The sequence below is a fragment of the Argopecten irradians genome, chromosome 12 (genome assembly GCF_041381155.1).
Source record: "Argopecten irradians isolate NY chromosome 12, Ai_NY, whole genome shotgun sequence".
Lineage (NCBI taxonomy): Eukaryota > Metazoa > Mollusca > Bivalvia > Pectinida > Pectinidae > Argopecten > Argopecten irradians.
In genome coordinates this window covers 5,137,338-5,163,578 of record NC_091145.1, presented here as the reverse complement: position 1 = coordinate 5,163,578, position 26,241 = coordinate 5,137,338, and the positions used below count along the sequence as shown (strand labels likewise).

The window sequence follows — 26,241 nt, the reverse complement described above, 5'->3', positions numbered from 1 at the left end:
TTCTATTGATTTGCTTTGTCAAAGGGTTTCTTTCTGCGTGGCTGAGTTGTTTTCAGTAATTGAAGTACAAATTTACCTGTTGGGGAACCTATCTATTAGTCAATACAGCCGCCCATTGTTTACAAAGCGATGATATATCGGTGTTCAATGAAGCTCGCCGTTGGTCGTGGCCGAGCGAACAGATGGTTCTATATACTACACAGGTTTGGACTGGTCAATAGTTGGCTACAATAGTTTACAATCAATAAGGTAACTTCCGCCACCATTTTACCATTGATCCATCTCCGGCCTCGTGGAATTTAATTTGAAAACACCCATTGTCCTTGTCAGTGTGGGCCTATACATCATCCATTTACGAAGGACGTTGATAAAGAAAAAAAAAGCGAGAGGAAATGTGCAATAGTATTTTCCAGTATCATTGATTGTTATCAAAACCTGATCGTAAGTGATTATTTCTATTGAGCAGGGTGGGTAGACTGGATTAGGAACAGGTAACATGCCAAGGTGCAATCATGTGAATAGAACGCAGTTCATCTCCTAGAGAGCTCTTCAATAGGCCCACGGGAGTCATTCAACGGCAGTAGTGATCCTTGCTCAAGCAGCAAATAAGCCACGCTGGCACGCGCCACTAAACAAGCATTGCATGCTGGGAGAATTACAATGTAGGCATTCCGTATAGAGATGAAATTTTCATCAGCTGAAGCCGATTAAAGTTGGTCTGCGATGCAGGGACGATTGAGGTTGATCAGGCATGGGTAAAGCCTGTCATTGAAGGTTATCAACTCGGCATGATGAATGGCCAGCCCAGTGTCAGGAGTTGTTACCATAGGAATGTTGCAACAAAAAACATTCCCCCCTCCCAACCAAGTTGCAACATGTCCGACAGCCCAACTATCCTATCCACCCCCATCAGCTATAATGGAATGGGCATATCAGTGATCTGGGACAACCCAATATGAGTTTTAGGGTAGAAAGCCTGTCATATCAGTTTAAAGAGCATATTATATTGTGTGACCTGGTGTTTGGCCTATTTATAACAACTCTGTCTTGTTTCAACATTTGTGTAATGTACAATACTACAATGTCCTCTTGAATAAACATCGGAAGTAGTTTCAGGCAGCACTCTGCATCACCGATACCTCAGGCATACCAAATATGGTGTTGGCTCATCTGAATAATGAATTGAATACCAAATATGGTAACAGCTAATGTTTGCACGATACCCTCGGTACTGGTAAGTGCCACTTTACTGGTTTGAACCTATTAGACGTAAAAGCTTCCTAAGTAAATGTCATCATTTTACACTTAATTACTCTTAACGAAGTCATTTGAAATATACATGTTGATGGATACTTGTGCAGTAAATATAGCGAAAAAGTGCATGTGTTCATATTTTTTTTATCCTAACCTTGGATTACTTATGCTAATGAAATTATCTATCAACTGAGAACATAATTACATAGAGATTACTCAGTTGAGCCTTGGCCCTAATTTTTGAGTTAGAGATTCATAAACTGAGCTTGGAGTTTGAGCTTTTGAGATCTGAATACGAGCTTTTGAGTTTAATTTTGAATTTGAGCTTTTGATATTGAGCTATAAGTTTGAACTTTTGAAATTAAATTCTGGGTTTGAGCTTTTAAAGGTTAAACTTTGAATTTGAGTTTTTTAGGTTGAGCTTTTGATATTGATCTATGAGTTTGAGCTTTTGTGATTAAGCTCTGGGTTCGAGCTTTTGATATTGAGCTATGAGTTGGAGCTTTTGAGGTTCAACAGCTTTAAATTAGAGTGGTAGTAAATTTTTGAGGAAGAGCTTCATTGCCATTTATATTTTTTTTCATGTGTGTGCGTGTGTGGTGTATGTGTTTTAATAAATTCAGTCACCAGCTGCCGAACCTGGGACTCTGTATTAATTTTCTTACCTGCATTAATTATTATACCTGTATTAATTACAGGTAGTGATTACAGGTAACACCAGTCGTTAATTCAATATTGATATCCTGTAATACAATCAGCCTGACATGCCCATGTGTCTCCGAGTTATTATTTTTCAGTCCTTGACGTGTAGCATTGTGACATTATGTAAAAGATCTCCGGGTGTATTTGTTTATTTATTACGAATTTAGTGTCTTTTAACAGAGTTTTATATATGACACATATATGATGAACTGATGCAATACAACAATATGATAGACATTTATAAAAGTCAGTAACCTTAAAAAGTTTGTAAAGATGGGGCCACTCATTGAATGCAGGAGCAAACAAGTTTAAAGAGTACTCTCTTTCTCTCTCTCTCTTTTTTGTTTAACTTTCAATGTTTATTTTAATTCGTTCATTTTCGTAGATGATAATTTTTTATAAATTCTAAATTAAATCAATCACCATCACAAATGCTTACCTCCTTGTTTGCCAAGAGCGGGGTTGACCTTGACCTGCTGTTCCATTTTCGGATGAAGAAACGTGTCTGCATCCTCACCAAACATATCGTAGAGTTGATTTTGATACCATTGTAACTCCCCGGCGCTCGGCTTCTGCCAATTCTTCTTGCTCTCCTTAAGGTTTAGGTTGGAGGGTGTTCTTGACATTGGTGGGAGTGTGGCCTGAAATCCTCCGCCTGATTTCCCCGTACCTGTCGTCTTGGCGACATTGTGTCCGCCTGACGGTTGGTCGCTAGTGGCAGCAGACTTGGCATTCTTTTTCTTCTCAGACTGAGTGGCTTTCCGATCTTCTTCTACAAAATAGGAGAGGGAAAATTTTGATAAAAAATTTACTTCAATTAATCCCTAAACATGTGAAAATAAACAATACCAAATTGCAGTTACTATACTTACGCAGGTCAAAAGATTTGCAATTTAAACTAATGATGAGAATATTTGAAGTTTTAGCAGTTTTTATATTTTAAATCTTTGTTATCTGATTTTAAGGGTACTCCGTATTTGCACATTACAGAGTTATCTGACCTTGCGGGTAGGTATTAATTATGATGTAATGTGTTTGCGAGCTTAACATCATGCGTTTCGGTGAAAACGACGTGAATTGCGCTCACAAAATAATGACCTAACAATTGGATACTTACCCGCAGGGGAGCTAACTCTGTAATATGCAAAGATGGAAATAACAGTTTCTATTTCAAAATTTGTAAAAACATCAAGTATAAACATTCATTGTCAACCTAAAAATAATGGAAATCTAATGACCAAGCAAAAACAAAATGACTTACAATCTTTTGTAAATGTCATTTTTTCTTTGGAAAAATATCCTTTTTTCTCTGATTGGACACCATGCAGTAAGCAAACCAATGGTATCTAAGAGGTAACATGTAACAAAAAATAGGATCTTTTCAAAAGATTGCAAGCCATTTTCATGAAATACTAGTAAATGGATGCAATATTTGTTTTAATTATTGAAAGTTTGGTTTAATAAAAAAGACAATTTATAAGCAAATGGGATATTCCAAAGTACTGAATAATACCCTTTCCCTCCCTCCATCCCCCACCCCCCCCCCGTCTCCTGCAAACCAAATAGCTTATTGTTTCATGAATATACATCTATTATTGAAACTGATATCGCGTATCAGTAATTTTATAGCTCTGGATATTCAATCGCAACCCATTATGACATATCTGGTATTAAGGTATTAATATATAAAATATATTTGTATCTAGACAGCTGGTGTTTAGCATAACCATCTATAGACCTAAGTCTTACAGCTACAACGCCAACTAAACCCATATCCACAAAACACACAACGTTGGCATGAATAAAAAGGTGAAAATCAAAGAAATTTCCTCAATGACAAATTATAACCTCACCGAGAACTTTAAACACGTTTAAGACACTTGCCGTTGAAGAAACAGACAGCTTAAATCTAAAACGGCACAGCAACCAATAAAACATTTTTATTTCCAAACATTGAAGAGTGAGAAGTGTGTTGGGTTATAAACAGCCATCATATTGCCAGAACGTCACCCACCATCATCAATATGTTCCAAAACGCCAGGCAGTAGATTTCTCCCTCAGGCAGCCATCTTGTCGAATGTGTAATTTTCAGAAAACTAGGATACCGTGCGTGTGGAAATTAATTGCATTTTACCTACCATCAATGGCTTCCAAATGAGACCTAGAGGACGATTTTAACTTCAAACCAAACATGGTGGAACAGTCCAAATTTCTACGACGCCAAAATTCACCATCGAATTCCTCTATTGCTTCTTTAACACAGGGCCGAACCAAACAATATGTTCGCCATGGGATTAATTTAGCTAGCGCACCGGATTATCAATGGCTCCTTTTCATTTTTGATATTGCTTATTATAATCTAACTACAGAATTAAGTTTGATCCCGGGAGAGTTAGTTAATGCCATATAAAAAATAGTATGCCTGTTGGTTTTTTTGTTCTTAAAAAGAACTAACCATAGTACAGTAAATCTTCACACGGATTAGTACGCCTATGTTCCACCAAGAACAATCAGATTAGATTTGCATTGTACAATGGCTTTAGCCCAACAGTACGATTCTTATCCTGTAGACTTGTGAAATCCAAAGCTCTCTGGGCATTGTTGAACCTCGAGCTCTAATTTACACTTCTACTCAAGTGTCTAGGGAGCCTATATAGTAGGTCGGAAAGCTTTTTTGGAATCCATAATTCTTTTTCTAAGCTCCAGAGGACGAGGGGCTAGTACCCTTGAGTTTCCAGTAACCAATCGCGAGAAATCTAATTAATAGGCATCAGTGGGAGACATCAAGCTTAGATCTAGGTCTAAAATAAAACACCATCTTGCAAAAGACGAAATAAAACCGCTGTCGTCTGCTAATATAATAAATTCAGTTTCATGTATATCCATTTCAAAGTTGAATAATATACGGACATAGTCAACTATACCTGTAAAGATTATTCTTAAAACAACAGATCAAAGTCTTTAAAAAGAAATTTATGCCTGCATGTTGTGGATTTTGAGAGCATTTATTAACTTTCAGTTTTGAACAAAATCAAGTTTGAGTGAGACTTCAACATGACCTTGTATGACCTTGAAATCAACTTCCATCCTGTGGTTATAATATGTTTAGTATTTATACAAACTAATATAAACTAATGTAAATAAATTGATTTTATCCTTTACATTAACCTCAAATTGTCCAATATATTAATTTTCATATGGACAAACACGATAATTCAATGGCCATCCCGAAGCTTGCTGATTAAATGTAGACTTCCTTGTTCGGGTTACGCGGGCAGTCGGTCCATCCATTAAATGCACATTGTATCTATGTGTATCGGACTATAGCAATCGAGATAGAGGCTCTTAGCTTCAATGGTCAAATCTCCACCGGGACATCGTATTTGTCCTGTCCGTGTCGACCCAGCCTCAGCGTCGCACGAAACGAAAACACGGAATTCAACAGAGAACCGACCATGAATTGTAACACTGCATTGTGGGATAATCTCTAGAGACTCTGGTGCATTTCTAAACTAAATAATCATCTCAGAAAAATATTTATATAGAGCTACATCAAGTCTTGTTCCCGTCGACATCCTCAAAGGTAGGACCCGACAGATAGAATACAAAATATACTCAGTTTCTGGTTTAAAAATCTGTCCCATAAGCCCATTCCTATTTTTTTGCCAAAAGGGGCAACAGTGGCATAGTGGTTGAGGTGTCACACATCCCAACACCAGCCCTTTACCTCCAGATTGCAGTAGCAAATGAGTCAATCTGATTAAATCTAGATCCTTATATTCTCATTTGAGTCACTAGTGTCCCAAAATTTTATCACTACTCCGACCTTTTCATATCACTGAAGGAAAATGGTTAAGGTGTCCCACATTCTACCATTTATACCCATTAACAATCTGGACCTTTATGTGGCAAAAAGATGTCTAAAACTTTTGCATCTATAGCTCCCCCTCTCCACCCCTCCAACTACTGAGTCACAAAACTTTACCATCCTTTAGAATAAAATTGGGGTTAAAAATTCAATCATTATAAAAAAAACCACTTAAATAAGGAAAAAGTTAAAACCTTGTTGAAATTCCCTTTTTAATCCTTCAATAGAATACAAGATTCATTGTGATAAGTTTTTTAGTCCTGCCTTATAAATATTACACTTGTAGAGTTTCTGATCTTTTTAACATAGAAAACAAGAAAAAAAAACCATCGGAACTCTTCAAACAAAATGCAAATTGATGATCAAACGTGTTTGCGTTTCTATGTGCTAAGTTTAAAATAAGCGATGCTTTACCTCATTCAACGATGTTTGAAATCAAAAGGGAAGATACAGTCATACGATTCTAACAATTTTTCTCTTCTGTTCTTGGCTCAAAGCCCCACATCAAAGCTTGGAGTTTGGAAAAAATCAATAGGATTGTAGATATCCATCTACTCGCAAGAGGTTTCTGGGAACGCTGGCAACAGGCACCACCGGCTTACACCGCCAAACGATCCACATCGTATATACACAACATCTTCGCCCTGTCGACCGGCAGGCGTGATGGATGCAGTTACAATTCCGTGTGGATTCCAAATATAATTTGATACTTACATCAGTAGTTTGTATTTACCTTGACATTTTGAAATGCGTTCTGACTCAGTGAAATGTTTGCTTAGTTGTGTATTATTGTGTCAACCACACAATAATTCTGAAAGGTTTTTCAGAGAAATTAGGAAGATAAAAACGATGACACTTACCTAATGATTCTTTACATTTTTTCTCGAGTGCTGCCTCCCGTGCGTTCTTCTTTGCTTTTTCACTCTCTCTTTTCTGAAAAGACAAAAAGAATGACCATATGTTAACCAAAGGACTATCTCTTGTAAATATATGTATATATGGGTCCTTATATAAATACGAACCACTTTATAGACAACATGGGTCTGCCTAGTTTACGACAATATTTATATAATATAAGTATTTGGATAAAATTGTTATTAGATCTATGAAGTTTTCCAACTGTTGAGGTGAGTAAATTCTTGGCCATATGTTTGATCTATAGCGATAAATATTCAAGCACATTGCTTATTCATTTTTAAAAATTCTTGCACTTGATAAAAAAAATATTTCTAAATTTCTTTCCATTTCACGCAGAAGTATAGCTTCCAATACAGACATGAACGAACAAAAGCATAGGCTCAATTTTAAACCACTACATAAATCTATTCATACACATATGAATTTTTGAAAGTTTAAACTATAATCATTACGATAATTGCTCTATATTAAGTTTTGAGGAGATAATGATCCTAAAATTTTACAGTAAACCGAACCAGTCATTTAATTTGATCATAGACCCATAGAAAATGTCTTTACCATATACCATCTAATAAACGCATAGAGCGTTTAAAAATAAAGAATATTGAGGGAGGCATTTAATGGAACCAAATGAAGACAATAATATTGTACAAACGTAAGCCACAAATCAATAAGGAAATGAAATAATCAAAAGAAGTTAAACATTCATACTTTTTAATCTACATTCAATTCGAGGTAAGTGAACTTCGGACCTTGAAAACGGAGACTTGGGTGCTAATTGGGTCAAATACGGTTCTATAATCACACGGATATTTCTTTATTACCAAACAATTTTTGTTTGGGTCAAATACGGTTCTATAATCACACGGATATTTCTTTATTACCAAACAATTTTTTATGTAGAGAGTACTTATGTGAGTTATTCATGATGTTCATGCTTCCATAACCTGCAATACGGTACATTGAAACACGATAGTCCCTCAAATTTTCCGTGTAAGGCATCTCATCATCAAGCATAACTTATATTGTTAAGACTTAAAAGGAATGCGACCTTTCACCTTTGATCTTTGATCTATGATCCAGGTTGGTCCATTAATATTTTATTGTAGTAGTGCGGAGCGAGGAAGGAAAATACATATCTGATTTAACAGATACGCAAATAAACAAATAGCCAAACTTTAAAAGAATGTTCCAAATGGGAAGAAAAAGAGCTTGTCCCTTTTATGTCGGTCTTAAGTCAACACTTCAAAGACACTCGCAAACATTTTATAAAAATTTATGTCAAAACAACAATAAAGTTCTTGAATTTTAAAAATAATATTGCCATCTTTTATTTTTTATGTGGGTCAGTAATTGTTCTAGACTGTTGTAAATTTGGTATAAAACACGTGACGATCATTTTGTATTCCATCAAGAGTATGTGAGTAAAAGAGAGTATTGCCTATATAATGATAAAATTACAACAGCACAGACAAGCATGTTTCTTATCTCCTATGAACAAAATTACAACAGCAGAGACTTGTAAGATTCTCAGTTTCTTATCTCCCATGGCCAAAATTACAACAGCACAGACCAGTGTGTTTCTTATCTCCCATGGACAAAATTACAACAGTACAGACCAGTGTGTTTCTTATCTCCTATAGACAAAATTACAACAGTACAGACCAGTATGTTTCTTATCTCCTATGGACAAAATTACAACAGCACAGACCAGTATGTTTCTTATCTCCTATTGACAAAATTACAACAGTACAGACTTGTAAGATTCTCATCTCCTATGAAGAAAAATACAACAGCACAGACCAGTATGTTTCTTATCTCCTATTGACAAAATTACAACAGTACATACCAGTAAGTTTCTTATCTCCCATGGCCAAAATTACAACAGCACAGACCAGTGTGTTTCTTATCTCCCATGGCCAAAATTACAACAGTACAGACCAGTGTGTTTCTTATCTCCTATAGACAAAATTACAACAGTACAGACCAGTGTGTTTCTTACCTCCTATAGACAAAATTACAACAGTACAGACCAGTATGCTTCTTATCTCCTATGGACAAAATTACAACAGCACAGACCAGTATGTTTCTTATCTCCTATTGACAAAATTACAACAGTACAGACCACTATGTTTCTTATCTCCTATGAACAAAATTACAACAGCAAAGACCAGTATGTTTCTTATCTCCTATGGACAAAATTACAACAGCAAAGACCAGTATGTTTCTTATCTCCTATGAACAAAATTACAACAGCAAAGACCAGTATGTTTCTTATCTCATATGGACAAAATTACAACAGCATAGACCTGTTAGTTTATCATCTTCTCAACTTAGAAATAACAGTTTGATGTGGGTAATGACCCGAAAATGAAATTCTTAAAACTACAATGCCCTGAATATCAGGTGACGTTACAGACAGACTTTTTCTCAATTATTCATATTTTTGTCTGACAGTTTTAAACTTCCAAATCAACAATTTACAACAAAATATGAAAATGGATGAGAAATCCAAGAACTTTCCTTCTCTGGTTTCGAGTCGAATTTCACCATTTTCTAAATTTATGGTAAAACAATATAGTCGCCTGTCGGAATAGGGACAAATGTACAATTTATTGTAAAGAGAACTAAAAAATTTGACACAAGCCAGCCCAGCGCATCTCGAGTTTCCATGGAAATAAATGTAGCAGAAGCTTTGGTCTGGAATCCTCCCAGCTTCGTCATATATCATATAGCTGTCGACAAAACCCCAGAAATCTGACAAAAATCTACTGGGCTTTGTTGTAAGGGAAACAATTTGTATATTGGTTCTATCATGGATAAACAAAAAATATTTTTGTCAAGAAGAAAATTTTTAGAATTTTTTTTTGCAAACAATGGTATTACCTACTTTAAAATATATAAACAACAAAATTTATTCATGATCTGATTTTATCAGTGAGAGATTAAGATTCCTGACTGTGATAAAATTTTTATATATAATATACCAGTAATAAGTTTTTACTTATGAATGCATGTTTCCTATTTCAAGATAATTCATTATAAATGAGCACTTTAATTAGCGGTGCATCCATATCTAAGTTTTTTTTCTATTCTAATATTTTGTTTTTTGTTGATTTAAAAAAAAAAACACAAAAAAAAACCCCGAAAATACACACGAAATATGTAACAGGATGGTTGTCATGGCAAGCCTGACGGTGAGATACTAAAAATATTTCCTATGATTCTGACTATCATTAAACAAAAAATAGCAGTAGTATTCAATACATTTTAGCTTTTGTTGAATCATATTAACAGACTCAAATAAAACAGGAATAAAACTCCATTCTATCAAGACAGCAAACCATTGATTTCCCTGAAGTTCGACCCGGCCCCTCCTTAGGCCTCGGACGATGGTTGCCACATTAAAGCTACTTTGATTAATTCGTCCAAGCTTTGCACCATTTTCTTCCAATAAAGTATCCCATTGATTTGTCCTGGTTATAATAGCCTTCATTATATATAACCGGTTTAATGTTTTTTCCATCGTCGATAGCAACCGTGGTGCTGTACTATCTGCATCCAATATGGCCACTGGCGTCAAAAACTGAAATTGCTATCCGATATCTCGTCTAGGTTGTAGACATAGCCTTTTACATATACATTATCTACTTAGCGGCTGTGATGGAAATTTTAAAGTTACATTGAAAAAGAAATTAAAAATTTCACATCTAAATAACTTCAATTTTCTAGTTCCGATTTTCTATCAATAAAACTGTCATTGATTACACATAAAAATGTTGTAATATTAGATATTGTACCAAAGATTTTTTGGGGAAAAAAATCAATTGAAAAAAAAAAAAAAAAAAATTCTGTAATGGAGTCTTTTCTGTGACTGAATATGGCATAAATTTTGAATACTCTTGTATATAATCCTCTTTTATTTTGTTAATTTATTAATTTATTCAAGCAAAATTTTTTTTTTTTTTTTTTGTATGGTGGAGTAGCAAACATGACAGAAATATTTACAAAACCAATTAATCACATTATCGGTGTTTTCCCTGTAACTGCCTCATTTGGATGGCTTTGAAATACAATATTTTAATGACAAATTTCTCTCTGAACTACCGAACAACTTAATTCTAATGTACAAGCACATGTAATTATCACCAGTGAAGGTCTAGGTACAAAACTCCATCTTTTGTGTATATCAAATTCATGTGCAAAGGGACGTTTTTTATCAACTTGGAGATTTATCAACTAGACTCGCTGCAAATTGCGTAATAACGTCTGAACTTGGGGAGTGATGGCGAGCTTGATGATTAAACTTGCTTATGGTTCAACAGAAATTTTTGCCTGAATAAGCAAATAATTTTCAAATACATGATTAAGCAGATATCACTGAATCTATGAGTACAACATGCAATATTCGTTGTGTAACAATTTTTTTTTTTTTTGGGATGGATATAGAACTACCTATATAAAAATTTGATTGTTATCATATATATATTGCTCTATCAACTAGCCATGGCTATATATCCACGAAATTGATTTGAAAGCTCCTAACCACGAAAGAAAGCATCCCCAAATATTTCCTGTTATACAGTATGGATACACCCCTGAAGTTTCACAATGGATTGGATGGTCTAGTCTTTGATTTGGAAGAGCTCAAATGTGTCTTCAGGGGCGAATAAGTTAACTTTATGACAGAAAGGGAACTTGATGGTGGTCAAATGGTCACTGACGCCATCTTCAAACAGAAACGATCTAGTGATTAATGTGATGAACATTCTACAGCTAACCCTACACAACTAGGTATATGTTCCAGTTTTATCCTCACTTACAACTAGTTGCCTGGTAATGACTAAGTTGGTGGGTTTTTTCCAGGAACTTCAGCTTTCCTGAACAACCAATATCTCATAAAAAGACCATATCTAATTACTCATTCACCCATCAAATTGCAAAATGGACTATTCCAGACTTTGTATTAAAAGAACCTAAATGTATTCACAAATAATCCAAACTAAATTTAGAAAATATTTACTTCTTTACGGATTAGAATTTATTTATAATTGAACCTGTTACTTATATATGTCCGTACTTGTAGAAAATGGCTACATGGGCTTGGTCAAATTTTCAGCAGACAATTCTCCGCTAATTTCTTGTAAAAACGTATGATCTAACATTCTGGTGTGTGAACTTTTAAATTGAATGTTTTACTAGAAGATCTTTGTGTGAGACAGACCACATTCTATAGAATCTACTTATCCCTTCTGTCATTACACCCAGAAGGTTCCCTACCACAAAAGGCAGATTTAGTTCTATCCTGTAGCTTTAATTCACAAGTTTGTTGTAATTTACCAAGACATGGTAAGATAATGGTGATAACTCGGGGACAGAGCACAACATTTATAACTGGATTTCACCGGATCATAGCGTGTCAAGACTTATTTGACTATAATTTAGTATTACCCACTTGTGATTTGGCTTTGACAATCCAAAATATAAATACAGAAATTTCAATTGAAATATTTATTTACTGATAAATATTAGCCATGTCCATAGTATACCATACTATTTTCTCACAAATCCCATCATGTTGCATCCAGTTAAAGTTTCATATGACGGTGAGGGCAAAACCTGTATCTTACAGACAATATTCGCTTCAATAACTTTAGGTACTTTCTTTCTGATAATGTATTATACAATCAGTAATAAAATAATTTTTGACGTCTTTTCTGCATAGAGGACAGAAGTTAAAATGTCCTGACATATTACCACAAGCCCTAGGCCTCAACCTCTGGGTCGTGAGTTTGAATCCCTGATGTGGGGAACTTGCCAGTACTGGCCACAGGTTAGTGGTTTTTCTTGAGGTACTCAGGCCATCCTCCACTATCTATACCAGTGACACATTCGTGAATTATGGCTGTTAATAGAAAGCTCAAACCAAAACCAAAAGTATCCAGCATGAAAATTGACAGAATATGATAAGCATTAGAAATAATTATGATCACTGCTAAAGCAAGATGGCCACCAAAACATCTTAGTTCACAGCAAGTTTACAGCAATTTTACAGCAATTTTACAGCAAGTTTACAGCAAGTTTTACAGCAATTCCTTCCAATTTCAAAATATCTAGAATTCATGTTTCGCTGACGAAAAAAGATTTCATCAAACCATCCCCAGTAGAATCTTCCATTGCAACAATTTATAGGCCCCTTCACTTGTATTGTACTATCTTTCCACGACGTAATCAAGATATTTTGCAAAAAAATAAACTGGGGTATTTTTATAAATTTCCAACAAATACTCTCAGTGCTAATAATATCTTTGTGTAAGTACTATTTTCTGACATGGAATACCTACAATCCTACAGTTTATGACAGGGTTCTGGGCTTTATGACATAAATATGTCATGTACAATTGTTATAACTTTGCGATGATTTTCCCTAGAAGTATTGACTCATTAACAGATTCAGAAATTTACAACCTACGATTTACTTTTATAATATCCCCCGCAGGTGGTGTTAGTTGAAATTATATCTTAGACACTAAATATAGGTACAGTATTAAGAAATCCAAGAACTTCAATTGTAAGCAGCTGAAAATTATATGCTTGCTTTTACAGCTAAAATGAAGAACAGAAATATCTTTTTATCTCATTTGCTTGAATTCAGTTCCACTTTTCATCTTTTTCTTTTTTAAATTCTACATGGTTTACTTCAAGTGTTAAAATTTTGTACTCGTAATGACATTTTTACTGCTTCTGAATATGAATGACTAAAATGTTTCTGGTTTTGACTTCTGTCTTAAAATATTGGATTCAATATAGGTAGAATCCTATGAATATTCATGACTCATGGTCTCGATCAATATGCAAATCTACGAAGAGAATCGTTTCCCTGTGAATTTTATCAAAATTTGCTACAAGTCTTATGAAAATTGTAACTACATGTAGGTCAATCAAGAAGCGCCAGTTCTTGCTGGTTGTCATAGGGATGACCCACCATAAAACGCTGTTCTTTATACCCAAAGGGGCCTGAAACTTGATACCCAAACACAGACATCTTGTGATAGTATATGTCATTCACCTACCATTTAACCACTGTGACCCAGAGGTGGATGGCTTGTGGCAGAATGTCTGACACCTTAACCACACAGCCACTGTGACCCAGAGGTGGAGGGCTAGTGGTAGAATGTCAGACACCTTAACCACTCAGCCACTGTGACCCAGAGGTGGAGGATTAGTGGTAGAATGTCAGACACCTTAACCACTCAGCCACTGTGACCCAGAGGTGGAGGGCTAGTGGTAGAATGTCAGACACCTTAACCACTCAGTCATTGTGACCCAGAGGTGGAGGGCTAGTGGTAGAATGTCTGACACCTTAACCACTCAGTCATTGTGACCCAGAGGTGGATGGCTAGTGGTAGAATGTCAGACACCTTAACCACACAGCCACTGTGACCCAGAGGTGGAAGGCTAGTGGTAGAATGTCTGATACCTTAACCACTCAGTCACTGTAACCCAGAGGTGGATGGCTAGTGGTAGAATGTCAGACACCTTAACCACTCAGTCATTGTGACCCAGAGGTGGAGGGCTAGTGGTAGAATGTCAGACACCTTAACCACTCAGCCACTGTGATGCAGAGGTGGAGGGCTAGTGGTAGAATGTCTGACACCTTAACCACTCAGACATTGTGACCCAGAGGTGGAGGGCTAGTGGTAGAATGTCAGACACCTTAACCACTCAGTCATTGTGACCCAGAGGTGGAGGGCTAGTGGTAGAATGTCAGACACCTTAACCACTCAGTCATTGTGACCCAGAGGTGGAGGGCTAGTGGTAGAATGTCTGACACCTTAACCACTAAGCAACTGTGATCCCAACATGGATGGCTTGTGGTAGAATGTCTGACACCTTAACCACACAGCCACTGTGACCCAGAGGTGGAGGCTAGTGGTATGTCTGACACCTTAACCACTCAGTCACTGTGACCCGAGCATGGAAGGCTAGTGGTAGAATGTCTGACACCTTAACCACACAGCCACTGTGACCCAGAGGTGGAGGGCTAGTGGGAGAATGTCTGACACCTTAACCACTCAGTCACTGTGACCCGAACATGGAAGGCTAGTGGTAGAATGTCTGACACCTTAACCACTCAGCCACTGTGACCCCAACATGGAGGGCTAGTGGTAGAATGTCTGACACCTTAACCACTCAGCCACTGGGATCCAGAGGTAGAGGGCTGAGTAGGGGATAGTGGTAGAAACCAGATATATCAATCACTCAACCACTGAAACCTAGAGGTGAAGGGCTAATGGACAAAAGTCGGTCTTATAACACTCAACCACAGAGGTCCTGAGGTAACAGAATGGAGGGCTAATAAACGTCAGACACAGTAACCACTAGGCCACTGTTCTCTGGCTTTAAAGAGTATATACCATGCTAACAGGATCTACAGCTGTGGGAAATTTTACAAATTTAATTTTTTATTGTATCTAATCTCACTAATCTTCTTCTGATAGAGAATTTACTAAAGTCGAATAAAGAATTGAAGTTTTTAAATTTCAGAGAGATAATTATGAACTTAAAAATCTATTCACGACTAACCTTATTTTTTTTTCCGCTGTTCATAAACAAAAGATTCCAAATTCCAAACTCCAAATTTTAAATTTTGTATACAATAGCTGTACACAGCTAAATTTGAGATTAAAAAAAAAGATTTTTAGGACATTGCATGGCTATAGAGTAGAATCTCTTTATATTTCTTAAAGTAGCTACATGTATAAAGCTTTTGTTGTCTCCAAACCCGACGCTTCTTGAATTACCTAAAGACAAAAGATACACAACACACTCCGCTGAACTCAATGTAGTCCTACAGTAACTTGACTAAATATAAACAATAAATTTTTCAAGCCATTGTGTAAATGTTTTGAGTAATTTGTTAGTCAAACAAATTTACTGTATCTTGCTCATAACATACATACCAGCATTTTGAACGCAATATATCCACCATTTACAGGTTTTATTTTCCAATACCGACCCGAAAAATTGCTCTATAATGGCAGCTATAAGCGTTGTTCAACCAGAAAAGTGGAATCGTCTAGAGATCTCCATACTCAATTTCTGTCAGGATATTTTTACATAATGGCGGTACCATCTCTCCCGATCTTACCTTATTATGCCTGGAAACCAGCCATTAGCATATATATCTTTCAATAAAATCTCTCTCTAATTAAATTGTGTGAACTATATTCTTTTGTTATTTGCCAAAATTGGAAGTCCTTTTTTACTTCAATTGTACATGTACTGTATGAATATTCATTATGGAGATAGGTTTTTGTACTCAACAATACATTATATTATAGAAGAAGCAAGTTTGCACATGTGCATTATGGAATTTTTAAGCACGTCAAAAATTCAATCAATGAATTTTTTAAAAACTTTCCACAGCCACACAGTCAATATCAAGCCTTTATTATTTTTTTTTTTCATTTTCATCATGTAACTTCTAAAACTGATTTAAAAAGAGTGTAATAAACAATTTTTTAATACAATGTACTGTTATTTGTTCCGATGTAAAATGCATTTTACCTAGACCAAACTGCCGGTACATATTGTATAGATATACATTATTAATCATAATTATATTGTCCATCCAATTTATTATAAAATATTCCATATTTAATGTAAAATCTTTTTTATTATATTCTAAACTAGCTTCTAATATTAATTACTGCAAAAAGTAACCAGTTCTGTTCGAAGAAAAGCAAAAGGACAGTACTATAATTCATTAATTACTTAATAGTAATATAATTATCTTGAGGCCATGCATATTAATATCGGATTTCTGTGTATTTATTGATTTATCAGCATCATCATTGCCTTTTGGACTCGTATTGATTTAATCATATCCAACCTGATACATAGAACTAACATTATTACACATTTCTTAATGAAACCTATTTCTCCCCCAAACAAATATATTTTCATAACATCATGTGTACGCTTCGGTCTGTTTACGTTTCGAGTGGGTGTAGGGAAATTCAATTCTCCAGTCGTCGTAGTCGCCAGCATCCTACTAGATCTGTCACTGAGCCACAAGCACAACTACCAACAGTTTATGCCGGAGAATAATTCTGTCCCTGAGGTATAAGGAACAATAATGGTATCCGAGAATATGGTGTACCAGTCCTCGGTAGGGCAGTCGGGAATACATTGGACGGACTTATCAATATGGTTATTGACAGACTTGTACACCATGGCCGATGCCTAAATGGAGGCTTGATTTAAGGGAGACAGATCCAAACCGGCGTATATCCAGTGAAACGTGTACAGAACCAAACGGCCTGGACACCATACTGATGAATAAATGATATGGAGCACTTGGTCAAATATGGCCGTTGGTGCCATCATGGAAAGACGACTACATGCGCCACTACAAAAAAGCATTTGGTCAAACATGGCCGTTGGTGCTATCATGGATACCAAAGATGGAAGGCCAGAAAGAATGACGACAACATGCACCACTACAAACAGTTTATATGTGTGTCGTCTGCTCAAAAACGTAGTACTCAAATCCAAGACAGTAAAATCCTTCCATTTCGGTTTGGTTTGGGTTTGAATACAATACAATTGAATAATTCATGAAATTATGCATATGAATAGTTGAATTAAATCATCTGAATAGTTGAATTAAAATTATTCAAAGACATTCCATGGACACAATGAATTTTAACATATAAACCGACACTCACACCGCATTTTCGCATCATATCAATATCCCAAAAGTATTCATTTTTATGATTATGTCAATACAATAAGTTGAAGAAATTCTTACTAACTTGTTTGATTTTAAATGTTGACCGAACAAATCAACATTTTCTGACATTATTAAAGTTTGAAATTGTTTAGTTTCACTTCCTACAAACTGTGGTAGACAAGACTTCGCAAGGGCCTGAAATTCACCCGATAAATAAACCAATATAGCAATTTAATTCCAAGGTAAATTTTTGCATAAAACTAAACAAATATTAAAATAGATTTAATCTCAAATTACCTCAAAACTTTAAATTCTTCAAAAGAGCCCAAACAATGAGTATACATGTATCAATGCAACGTCTTCCTCTTCGAGCCTTAACAAAACGAGTAATTTTCCCCGACTAATGATACACTGAAGCTTAGTATGACAGGATATCCCTGCTAGTTGACTCCATTAGGACGCTTTTTAGGCAGCATGGTCTTGTTCCATACTTGTAGTTGCTAAGCAACACTGGAAAACTGATTTCAAATGGTGCTAGAGTATAAACATAGGAATCTAAGCGCCAAAGGAAACCAGGGCTCCAGTTATACGAGGCTCTCTTCCAGGATGTCCAGGGCTCCAGTTATACGAGCTCGAGGCTCTCTTCTAGGACGTCCAGGGCTCCAGTTATACAAGGCTCTCTTCCAGGACGTCCAGGGCTCCAGTTATACAAGGCTCTCTTCCAGGACGTCCAGGGCTCCAGTTATACAAGGCTCTCTTCCAGGACGTCCAGGGCTCCAGTTATACATGGCTCTCTTCTAGGACGTTCAGGGCTCCAGTTATACAAGGCTCTCTTCTAGGACGTCCAGGGCTCCAGTTATACGAGGCTCTCTTCTAGGACGTCCAGGGCTCCAGTTATACAAGGCTCTCTTCTAGGACGTCCAGGGCTCCAGTTATACGAGGCTCTCTTCTAGGACGTCCAGGGCTCCAGTTATACAAGGCTCTCTTCCAGGACGTCCAGGGCTCCAGTTATACAAGGCTCTCTTCCAGGACGTCCATTATGACTGCAACACCACCACTCGCAGTAAAGTTCAAAGCACTCAAGCTTTTATACATTTTATTTTTAATATATTCTGAAACATCATCTTTTACCTAGCATTTAAATGCAGCAATAAATTATGAACTCCTATCATACAATAAATGCTCAGGATGTGTTTTTAATACCATGACTTATATTGAATAAGAGAATTTTTTTTTCAATTTAACTAAAATTACATATGGTTCAGATGATAAATCCAATTACAATATTGATATCCTGGATATGTAAGCTTACACTTAAACTACTGATTGAGAATAATATTGGTGATAAAATTCATATACACAGGGGACTGCTGTCATGGTGATTTGACTCCTGGTCTAATATAGACACAGGGGATGGTTGTCATGGTGATATAACTCCTGGTCTATATATAGACACAGGGGACTGTTGTAATGATAATCTTACTCCTGGTCTATATATAGACACAGATGACTGTTGTCATGGTGATAAAACTTTTGGTTTATAAATAGACACAGGGGGACTGTTGTCATAGTGATAAAACTCCTGGTCTAAATATACACAGGGGACTGTTGTCATTGTGATTAAACTCCTGGTCTATATATAGACACAGGGGTCTGTTGTCATGGTGATATATAACTCTTTGTCAATTTATAAACACAGGGTTCTGTTATCACTGTGATGTTACTCCTGGTTTTATATAGACACAGGGGACTGCTGTCGTGGTGATATTTATAATATTTATAAAGGAATAATTCCTTTTATGGTAATTTTGTATTAATGAATAGTCATAGTGAACTTCAAGACCCCTATTCCAAAAAAAAAAACACATCACCAAAATATGATTAATATTTTTCAATTATTGTTTTAAACAAATAAATTAGATGCTGTAAATTTACAAATAACAATTTCTGGGTTTGTCTCCAAGATACAAAGACAAAAATAAGACATCTGTCTTGGATTAATATGGAGAATAATGCAGTGAGATGTATGGTAAAATTTCCATAAGATAGTCAATTGATGATAATACTGATACAAACGACGGTTAAGATGTGCTATATATAGCATCAATGATTGATATTTAGCAGTAACAGCTGTTTCAATCTAGAGTATGAAATTCGATTTACATGTAATTTATGTTTACTAGGGATACATGTGTAATATTATATATATCCAACGTACATGAGTGTCGGGGTAAACAACTTCTGTATGTCACAGTATTTCAAATGTAACCTAGCACACAGAAGGAGAATATCATAAAATTCAAATTCTGGTTGCATTTTATAAATAGAAATTAGGGTATGTGTGTAAGTTATAAATAGAAATGCATGAGAATTTGCATGTGCATATTACACAAATAGAAATATGTATGCTATAAATAGAAATATTCATGTGTGTAGATAGATAATTAACTGGGATATTCAGCCAAGTACTAGTAACAGATACACACAGATACAATATGAACAGCACATGCACATACTCTCAGCCATATATTTACACATTACACATAATTTATTCCAGAAAATATCTGATACTTTAAACACAGAATTCTGCACAGAAACAGTATTATAAGACAGAAGCACATGCTATACCTTATAAGGCACATATATAACTGGAAGTTTCTCTCCCTACATAAGACATATACCTGTTGCTGGGCGAGAGACGTTGCTATCATTTTGACCAATCTTAAGACTCCTGGCAGCCAGTTTTCTTGGAAATCACGGGTAGCAACATCAATAAGCTCGACGACGACTTAAGACATTATTTAAGAATCAGCAGCATCAACTTTCCATCCGAGTGTCTACATGTCACAAATAAACGTTGAGAGTCGTGCAACAATAGTTGTATTATCACGGTACGACAATGACTTGCCGTTAACTACTGGCCAGCCATGCAGAGAGTTCTGTTACTGCTGAGGCTTCAAGCTGCTGTTGTTGTCGACACAACGCCTTGCCAATATTGGAAATAAAACTACAATCCTGCCTCAACTGGGTCACCTATAAACTGGAGCTGACACACAAGAAATGTCCGTAATCCCGAAAATCAACAATATCACAGAGGTGTCGAAATCTGCAGATGTTTTTGCCACATTACTGCTTAACGAAAACAAGCCACATGCATATTGGTTTTTTTATGCAATATGTCTTATACATAAGTATCTGTGCTTCGACACAGCTTCCTTGGAATAAATGAGTTCGAAGGAGTAAAAGTTGACAAGATATATAGATTCCTACAGACGACCAGATAAACAGTACAATCAATGATGTCTTAAGCTCGACACATGCTCAAGTACAAAACTCGTCAAGAAGAGCGAGAGATGACAACTCGAGGCGGCGTCCACAGTCTCTGTCATACAATCAACACAAGGTATAACGTACAATTAATTCTCCATTACCATCCTCCAGGCCCAATCAACTAAGCAAGCACCAGGACACATTAGATAAATAAATTAGGATAGGTTCCTTGGCCGCGTGTGTTGTGAAAGAAATCTATCTGCTGATTAGCTTCAAGGATTCCTTACAGATCAAGAACAACTAGTAATATATGTACATCTATATATATGTTTTTACAGTGATGCTTCTCGAGAATGGGAATCAAAAGACAACCGAGTGGTGACAAAAATACACCTGATGTTTGTCCAAGCTGTACAATAATAAAGTCCGTTTGACCCGTGTATTCACATTTATATAAGGTCACCACAGTAAAGGTGTCCGTGTCCTCAGAGGTGGATCATCTCCGGCCACTCAGTGTCCAGCTCTGGTCAGTTTTATGTGATAATTACAGGCCCGAGACCTCGTAAAACCCACAGTGAGGACAATAAACGATGTCAGGTTCTTCGAGTCTCCGGCGATTCTAATTAGATCACAATACTGACCGCTGTCTTATTGTTTTGCCATTATCGATATAATAAGTTATCAGATTGGGGCTTTATGAAGCTTGGATATTGAATTGGTGGTATAGGGTCGGTATCGTACACGAAAAACAAATACCTGGTCTGTCGATATCCCCCGATCTATAATCAGAACAATAGACCTAATAGCACAGCTTTAGGTAGACACAGCACTACAAAAGAACAGGCAGGTTTTGGCTAGTCATTGTTCTGATAGATATCTATTGTTTTTGTCATTTCAATAAGTGCACACTAGCAACAAGGGCAGACAATTCAAAAATTTACACCGGTAATAATAAATTATTGTTAAATGATTAAGAAAAGGTAAATTTTCCATTTTACCAGTTAACATATACTTGATTTGAACTTAAACTGTTACAATGTATTTTTTAAAATAATGAATTTGTTTTAATTGTATTTTAATTCCATTTTATTCCATTTTGAGGGGTTTATTGAAGATATTTTTTATGGCTTTTATTTTAATTTCTAATGTAGATGTAGACTATGTACATGTATTGTACTATATATATCTTGTACTTTTTTCTCATTTTTTTTTAAAAAGTTATTTTCAAATTTATTTCTATAATGAGAAATTATCACACAAACTATTTTTTGGGGAGTCATAAATGAATGAAATTTTGTTCTCTCTTAATTAATTAATTACTTTAATTAAACAAGCTGTACTACCCATTTATAATTAGGGGTTTAAGTATAACAGGGTTGACTTTCACTTCAGTCCTAAAGAGAAGCCATCTTTAAAAAAAAAAAAAAAAAAAAATTGTGTTTTTTTGATAAATACACAAATAAGGAGACAATACCATTGTGTTTCATATTCACGCTCTAATAATGGCGAATATACCACAAAAAAGGAATTGTGAAAATAAATACACAAGAAGAAGAGTGATTCTGTGAGTGTCCTCAGAGGGAAGTATCTGCCAGGAACTACTACAATAATCAATAGACAACATTACAGATCTCTGCTCTCCCCACAGTCGCACAGTGATACCAAATACATCTCGCTTTCACCAACCCAACACATTACTTTAACAAGCTTATACAGTCAACCTCCCCATAGTTCCTCGATGAAATCGGGCTTGGTTGGTGAAAGAAACAAGTACTCACTATGACCATTATGTATTTTATAGCTATCTATGAAAAAAAGCCAATGAACGCATTTACAGAATCAGATTAACGATGGCCTGCCCGCCTCAGCGGCTACAGAGCCTGACGATGGATAGTATGATGGGGAAAAAAACTTCACACTGGCACTCCTCTGGGGAAAAAAGCAAACCTAGTTCCAACTAGTATCCATCACATATGTCTAAATTACGTTTATCCGATAGTAGAGTAGTCGAAAAAAAACCATGAAAATACTTGTTTTAAATTATGTCTGCTGGTACCAAATCGTTTCGGTAGGTTCTATAAATATTTTTTTTTGCTTTGCAATGGTGTCAAAATTTTTTCTTATTAAAATTTTATTTTAGTGTATTTTTGCATAAAGAACATAATTATCATAATACATTATGATTGCAGGATGAATCTACAAATTTGGTCATCTAATTAACATATTCATAGGCTATCAATTTTGCATATTCATGTCATGAACTTTGCATATTCAAATTGCATCACTGTGTATGCAAATATATTGTAAAATTCGACATAATATTATCTTTATTATGTCTTATATACCTGCACTATTTTAAATCTTCTGAGTAGAGAAAATTTAAAATTCAATTTTAAAAGTATCAGACTTTTATATTTTTAAAGTCATTGAATTTTTTTAAATTTTTTTTTTGAAAAAGAATGCTAGCTGTCACGATTCCCAATTTGATGAAATCTTAATCCATTATTATTCTTCATCATAATTCTATAAAACATTTAAGCTCAATAACCTTGAATTAAAGAATACAAAATCCCTTTGGTCTAAACTCGCTGAACAAATCGTCATGAGAATGTATCTGACAATTGATCTGTATAAAATTTCTCCTTACAAGAGATCTGAATCAAATATTAGATAAATTGAGAGTTGTAAAGAATACAGTGAAGGTGGCGGATATTCCTCTAGTTTTTGATCGCAATATATACTTGTATGATCGTCGAATGTCTTTAGTGACATCCAAACTGGTGAATGTTGGGGAAGACTCTGAATCTGTGATGTTTAATACTCAAACCATGTAACTGCGATCTCTTTCCGACCATTATCAATATCAAGTGATCTCAGAGAAATTTTATGAAGGCATTAAAATGTCGAAATAACCAGCTTTTTAGGGCAGAAAAAACATTGATTTTTAAAACCAAGGACAAATATAGAGAATTCCAGGCACAATGTCATCTAACATAATTACACACTTAAAAGTTTAAGGTGATCTTAACTGTAGGCTTCATGCATTTAGGTTTTTCCACTCAAAATGATACATGAACGCATTAAATTTGCCGTAATCTAAAGAAGCGCCGATTTATATATAGCTTCCTGCGATGAACAGTTATGAAGCAGGCAAATTGGTTGCTGCATCGTATTTAAGTACACTTGCAACAGAACATCAGAATCCATCTCGCTTTTAAACACTCGAAATTGACAAGAATTTCTCTGTCATAAAAGGTACAAATTGACCTTAAATTCATATGACATACCAAATATATTTCACCTTATGTGAGATGAAACCTAATACTATTGTTCATATCGTTACATAATTGACATTTTGACACAGTTCCCAAATGACCTTGACAATGAAAAGGTGAATAAATTTTTTAAAAATTTCAAAATGCATGAGATATTGAATTGCAAAATGATCAAACATTTTCCCATGGAACAATGCATTATTTGCATACTGTACAAAAGATCTCCTTTCCTTGAGAGATCATGGATCTCTTTTCCTAGAGAACATGGGTTTAATTACAAACACCAAGATAAAAGAGTGACACAGCATTTACATGAACAAAAACCTCAAGGTCATCAACAAAAGACAAGGTCAATCTCTCAACAAAAATGTGGACATAAATACAATATATATCAAATTCAGTGGAGATATATTTTCTGCAGTTTTGTTATGATGTCGTGTTCTGTTTCCTCCCTTGACGTTAATGCAGACAGTGCATACATATTTTACATATTAGTGCAGCGGTCACTCTTCATTTCCAGATGATCAATTCTCCACAAGAGCACTGATTTCAAATGGTGCTAGAGCCCTTTATATACTAAATCTACCCACCACTTGAAACCAGCCCCCTGGGGAGAAGTATGTACATGGTTCAACCTCCAACCAGAAATCTAAAAAAAATCTCAAATTCAACATGACAAACATTGAAATTCATGCCCATAAAATGTACCATGGTAACAATAAATCATTTTTAAAACATTTTTTTTATCAGAAACAATTTAACTCTCTATGGTAACTTTCAATTGAAATAATAACCAATAAACTTCCTATGGTCTCCATGACGATGACGGAGCTTTTCCATGGTAACCATCTCCATAACGACAATTGGATTTTCCATGGTAACAATCTCCTCAAAAACCATTAAAATTTCCATGGTAATGATCTCCTTGACAACCATTAAATTTTTCAAAGTAACAATTATCCATAAATATCATTGAATTTTTCATGGAAACAATTTCCATGCCAACTGTTGAACTTTTCGTGGTAAAAATTTCCATGACAACAACTGAACAACATTATCAAACCTGATTTCAAATGCAATTCCATGCTGATTTTGATTCCCACAGGTTTCCACAGAAATTGTCAATCTATGCTCACTAAAATTCTACACTGAAATAAATCAGTAAAAAGTATGTTTCTTTTTCCGTGACCAAGATTAACGGTCCTTTGTGCAACATTTGTCATATCCTGTTTAAGCATCGGATTACTAAACCGCTTCCCTATGCGTTCCATATTAAGTCATGAAATCTCTTCTTTTTTTTCCCCGGAATTACATGTAGACACGTACTTCACATTTCAAAGCCAATGACCTGTTTGAGTTCATGTAAACTCTGAGCATAAAACAAAAACTCCGAACTTAAATGACAGACAGTGAATAACAGTTTCCAATATGTTCATAAAATATGCAAACATAGAATAAACTTCTTGCATGTTGACAGTGCAAATCAAATTTTTTATTTTCCGTTCTTTTATCAATCCAATTGCTAATATTGCAAGCAAGGCATGTTCCTTGTGACTACCGCTCTATAATCCAACTAGTCATAGGTAAATTAAACATTCATGACGTGTGCAAGTATTTTTCTACAATGGAGCTTCCAAGAACAGTTAAGTGCCCAATACCAAATTCACAGCAAAAACAGAACATGAAAAAATTGTAGGACAAGGCAAGCTTTTACTATAGGAGAAAAAAAAATTAGACTAAAACATTAACTAAAGCTAAGAACTTTCTGAAGGGAATTACTAACATATATTCAACTAGATGACATCAAAGTTAGGGATTTCATGAAATTTGGAGCATTTTGCCAACAAATTTTGTAACTTTTGGAAGATTGTACCACCCATCACTTTGGAATTTGCAGTTTTTTTGCCTCCAAATTATGGAATTTTAGGATATTTTTTGTACACTACATCCTTATTCTTGTATGGATTCAGATAATTTTACCACCTTATTCTTGAATGTTAAGAATTGTATCACCTAATTCTGCATGTGTTGTACCTCCTTATTCTATAAATAGAAATTACCTCTTTGCAATGATGAGATACTTACTTAAATTTAATACTTTGGTTAAATTATAAACTTTATTTATTTTTATGACGATTACGAAACAAGTTATGCAACTTATTCAAATCACTCTCGATGGCCCGGATGTAAGCGTGCGAGGGGTCTTGGGTGTGGGA

The 26,241-nt window shown here is 35.4% G+C and overlaps 1 protein-coding gene across 3 annotated transcripts in view; it reads right to left on the bottom strand.

The window, feature by feature from the left end:
* The window catches only part of LOC138336334 (transcriptional regulator ATRX homolog), a 95,592-nt gene that overhangs the window by 10,421 nt on the left and 58,930 nt on the right, over positions 1–26,241 (bottom strand). For all 3 annotated transcript variants that reach the window (XM_069285777.1, XM_069285778.1, XM_069285779.1), the window contains exons 4-5: positions 6,685–6,757; positions 2,396–2,728 (exon numbers count right to left, since the gene is read on the bottom strand). In XM_069285777.1, coding sequence (XP_069141878.1) covers positions 2,396–2,728; positions 6,685–6,757 — 406 coding nt within the window. The remainder of the gene's footprint in view (positions 1–2,395; positions 2,729–6,684; positions 6,758–26,241) is intronic.